The sequence below is a fragment of the Acomys russatus genome, chromosome 19, assembly GCF_903995435.1.
Source record: "Acomys russatus chromosome 19, mAcoRus1.1, whole genome shotgun sequence".
Classification (NCBI taxonomy): Eukaryota; Metazoa; Chordata; class Mammalia; order Rodentia; family Muridae; genus Acomys; species Acomys russatus.
Genome location: NC_067155.1, coordinates 8184314 through 8188884, shown reverse-complemented (window position 1 = coordinate 8188884; position 4571 = coordinate 8184314). Strand labels below are relative to the sequence as shown.

At 49.2% G+C, this 4571-nt stretch overlaps 1 protein-coding gene across 1 annotated transcript; it reads right to left on the bottom strand.

Annotated features, from left to right (window-relative positions):
* Positions 1-511: 511 nt before the first annotated feature.
* Positions 512-4238, bottom strand: LOC127203036 (zinc finger and SCAN domain-containing protein 5B-like). The gene is made up of 4 exons (XM_051161850.1): positions 3807-4238; positions 2957-3148; positions 1773-1905; positions 512-1200 (listed from the first exon to the last, which is right to left on the bottom strand). Exons 1-4 carry the CDS (start codon positions 4236-4238, stop codon positions 512-514), a joined length of 1446 nt encoding a protein of 481 aa, XP_051017807.1.
* Between the last annotated feature and the right edge of the window lie 333 nt (positions 4239-4571).

Below are 4571 nucleotides of genomic sequence, written 5' to 3'. Positions count from 1 at the left end.
TAATTATAATGGGAAAACACATGCAAGTAACTATAGAAGTGGTTCCACGGCCATGTACTTTATTGCAAAGAAAATCCTTTTACAGCAATATGAGTGGACAAACACAGCAACCATTTTGTTATTAATATTGACAACTTGAGAATAACAAAACCAGTCCAAAACAGCATGAAACAGGAGCCTGCCAGGAAGGGCAGTGACCAGGCCTCTCAACACTGTAGGCAGAGATGTGTGTGCGATCACAAGATCATAGCCTATCTGGGCTACACAGACAGATGGAGCTCTGTGAGTTTCAAACTAGCCTGGTCTTCTAGGACAGCCAGGGACATATAATGAGACACTATCTCAAACAAACAACCAGAAAACTATTCGGCATAGGGAAACAGACCAACACAGTCAAAGCAGACACTATGCCATTTTTTTTTAAGACCCTCAAGAGATGAGACCTCACATAACAAACAGGGACCACCAAGCCTCATTCATCCTGGGGAAAAGATTCTGTCTGGATACAGAATCACACAGAGGCCATTCTTGAATGGATTTTCATGTGTCTTTTCAAAGTCCCCTGCTGCCGGAAGGTTAAGGGGCACTCCTGACAAGTGTAGGGTCTCAGGTCGCTGTGGATGTGGCGATGGGCTTTGAGGTTGCATTTGTAGCTGAAGCGTTTCCCACAGTCCTCGCATTCAAAGGGCTTCTCCTTGGTGTGCACCCGACCATGACCCAGCAGTGTGGACTCATAGGCGAAGCTCTTGTTACAGATGTTACACACGTAAGGCTTGTCACCCGAGTGGGTGCGCTGGTGGACTTTCAGGTCTGAGGACTGCACGAACGCCTTGCTGCAATGGCTGCACTGGAAGGGTCTCTCTCCTGTGTGTGACCTCTGGTGGATGGTGAGCTGAGACCTGTAAAGGAAACCTTTCTTGCATTCGCTGCACCGGAACGGCAGAGCCTGCTCAGGGAGTTGTTCAACGACTGGCTTTTCAGGCGGTGGTGGCTGAGCATGCTCTAGCTTATGGCCGCTGCTGCCCGTATCCAAGGCGGCTCCTTGGGCAGTGGGACGGTTGTCTCTTTGGAGATAATGAAGAATCTGATGAGCTCTACTGAAGGCTAAATTCCTTTGCAGGACATGGGCGAACAATGTGACAGCATTCACGTTTGCATCTTTTTGGGGCGTCACCACATCCTTTACTGTCAGAGAACCTGCTGGAAAGGATCCCACATACAACATTGAACATTCAAGAGGCTGTCTGCAAAGTGTACTACATGTATTCATTTGCCTGTGGAGGTTCCTGCCACACTAAGAACGGGTAGGTCAAGGGACATCTTTTTTTTTTTTTTTTTTTTTTAAAGTTATTTATTTATTTATTGTACGGTGTTTTGCCTGCATACCAGAAGAGGGCACAAGATCTCATTGTAGATGGTTGTGAGCCACCATGTGGTTGCCGGGAATTGAACTCAAGACCTTTGGAAGAGCAGGCAGTGCTTTTTAACCTCTGAGCCATCTCTCCAGCCCAAGGGACATCTTTTGGGTTGGTTCTTTCCTGCCACCATGAATGAGGGCCCTGGAGGTTGAACCCAAGCAACCAGGCTTAACAGCAAGGGCCTTTGCCTACCGAGGCACACCAATACTTAATAAAGACCATTCCAAGCCCACCAGACCTGGTCCAATTCAACTCTGCTAATGGCTGTGAACATCCCGTGAATGTACCAAGCCTGACAGGTCACAGTGCTGGACAGGCGTAGCCAGTCCCAGTGAGTTGCCAGCTTGTACTCACCAGGAGACTGTATCAGTTGGAGGCCCTGATGGACAAACACGACGGGCTGGGACTCACTCCATGGACTCTGCCCAGGACTCACGAGTGCAGACTCCCTGCTCTCTGCCATCATCCCCTGAGAAACTTCCTCTTCCTAGACAGGGGGGCGATCAAGAAGGAGGGTGAGTGTGCGTTCGTTCACTGGAGAGATGGATCATCACTGTAATTCTAGCTCCAAGAGCACCAGACACACACAAGCATACAATCAAACACACTGTCAAAACCACAGGGCTCATGTACTCTCTCAGGGAGCTGCCTGCTGGCACCTTAGTTTGCAGCGTTTGTAAGCTGTACAATCCCTGGGCTTCTTCTAAAGGAAGTTTCTGTGCCCCTTGACAAAGATAAAACATGGCTGTTAAAGTCCCCCCAGACACTGCCATTTACCTCCTGGGAGTAAAACTATCCTCCCGAGAGTCACTGACTAAAGACAAGACTCTCTTGTGTGTTCTGCTTCCTGGTCACTGTGTAGCCCTAGCTGGCCTTGGACTCAGAGACTTGCTGGATTCTGCCTCACAGCTGGAGTGAAAGGCTTATGGCTCACACCACCATGCCTCCTCATGTCTCCATACTAGTCAGCAATGATTTATTCAGTTATGTATTGAATATCTATGATTGCACTGTTTGCATGTCTGCCTGCATGCCAGAAGAGGGCATCAGAATCCATTCTAGATGGTTTGAAAGCCACCATGTGGGGGTACTTGGAATTGAACTCAGAAGCTCTGGAAGAGCAGTCAGTGCTCTTAACTGCTGACCCATCTCTCCAGAATTTTCTCCACACCCTTTGTTTTGTTGCTGTTTTTGTTTTTTGGTTTTTTGAGACAGGGTTTCTCTGTGTAGCCTTGGCTATCTTGGACTCGCTTTGTAGACCAGGCTGGCTTTGAACTCACAGTGATCTGCCTGCCTCTGCCTCGAGAGTGCTGGGATTAAAGGCGTGGGCCACCATGCCCAGCTTTTCTACACATTCTTAATGCTAAGCTCTAAAGAACAAGCAAGCAGATGGGTCTTCATTCTGAACAACAGTGTCAAAGCATGGCACCTACATCTATGGCCTGTGTGTCCAACCCTGGCCCTCATAAAGTCTATAGAAGACTCATGTCTTCTAGTTCCTTCTAGAAAACACCCCAGAGGTAGTGTCACATACTCACCTGACTGGTGGATGGCTCTTCAGGCTCTGACATGTTCTGTAGCCCTGGACCAGCCTGGCCTCCATTGAAAGGCTCCTCAGTCTCATCTGATAGGGGTTCTTGTGACAATTCCATATCATGCTCTGGGACTTCAGCCGCCTCAACACTGGATTCCGGAAGGAGGTATGTCTGCTCTTGGGAGTTGATTATGGACTGTAGGGAGAAAGAGAATAGTAGAATAGGACCCCAGGTAAGAGCCTGGCTAGAGCTCTCAGCCATCTCTGTTTCTGTGCTGATTCAGCGGCCCAGCTTGGCTCATTTGCAAATCTACTTCCTGCACATAGATTGCCCCGAGAGGTCACACTCAGCTACATAGTGAGAGATGGAGACCAGCATGGGCCGCATTAGACCTTGTCACATGAACAAGGAGTGGGAGGGGTGCTGGAATGCTGGATTAGCAATTAAGAGCACTGGCTACTCTTCTAGAAGACCCACATTCTATGAGCAGAACCCACATGGTGGCTCATCACTGTAACTCCATCTCCAAGAGGACCTGATGCCCTCTTCGGGCCTCCAAGGGCACCAGACACATGTGGCGCACAGAATACAAGCACATTTAAACAAAGAAGCATACACACTCAAGCGCACAATCAAAATCACAGGGCTTATGAACTCTGTCAAGCAGCTGCCCGCTGGCATGTTAGCTTGCAGCGTTTCAGATCTGTCCAATCCCCGGGCTTCTTCTAAAGAAAGTTTCTGTGCCCCCTTGACAAAGACAAAACATGGCCATTAAAGTCCCTAGATGCTGCCATTTATCTCCTGGGAGCAAAACTATCCCTCCTGAGAGCCACTGACTAAGGACAAGAGCCACCGAGTGTTCTGCTTCCAGGTCAGCACAGGCCCCATGGTGGTCCTTCCCTGAGCCCACAGCAGAGACCTTGCTTATCCACAGATGGTGTTTTCTTTCCCTCAGCATCTTTTTCAGCTCTCTGCAGCTCTTCACTCCGTTCTCCTTCACGAAGGCCTGCAATTCCAGTGGCATGGACACCATGAACTGCTCCATCACCAGTAGATCCAGTATCTCCTCTGTGCTATTCAGGTCTGGCCTCAGCCACTGGTAGCACAGCCTCCACAGCCTCCTCAGACTTCGGATGGGGTTAGACCTCCCTGTGTGTCTGAAGCCTCGGAACTTCACATGCCAAACCTCAGGGGTGTAGCTCTGCGTTTCTGAGTGTGTTTCCCGGGACATCAGTGATGGCGGCTGCTCCGGTCGTAGGCTGCCTAGTGGTACAGCTGTCGCCATGTCTGTGGTGAATATCCCCCTGGGTCTCTGACAAGATCCCAGTGACGACTGTCTCAACAGATGCAGAGATAGTCTCAAGGCTGGTCCAGAAGCCTGGGAGGAAAGAAGGAAGTGGTTTGGTTTAATTCTGTTGTCTCATAACTTTCTTCAGTTTTCATAGCATGCCCTCCCTAATCACACTGGGACTGTGTACAGGACAGAGGGAATTAATCCATCCCATAGTTCAGTGAAACAGCTCAGGGCTAAAGGTGTGTCATCCAAGCACAAAGACATTGGGTATAATCCACAGGACCTATATTGTGCAGGCACTGATCCAACTCGGATAAGCTTCTT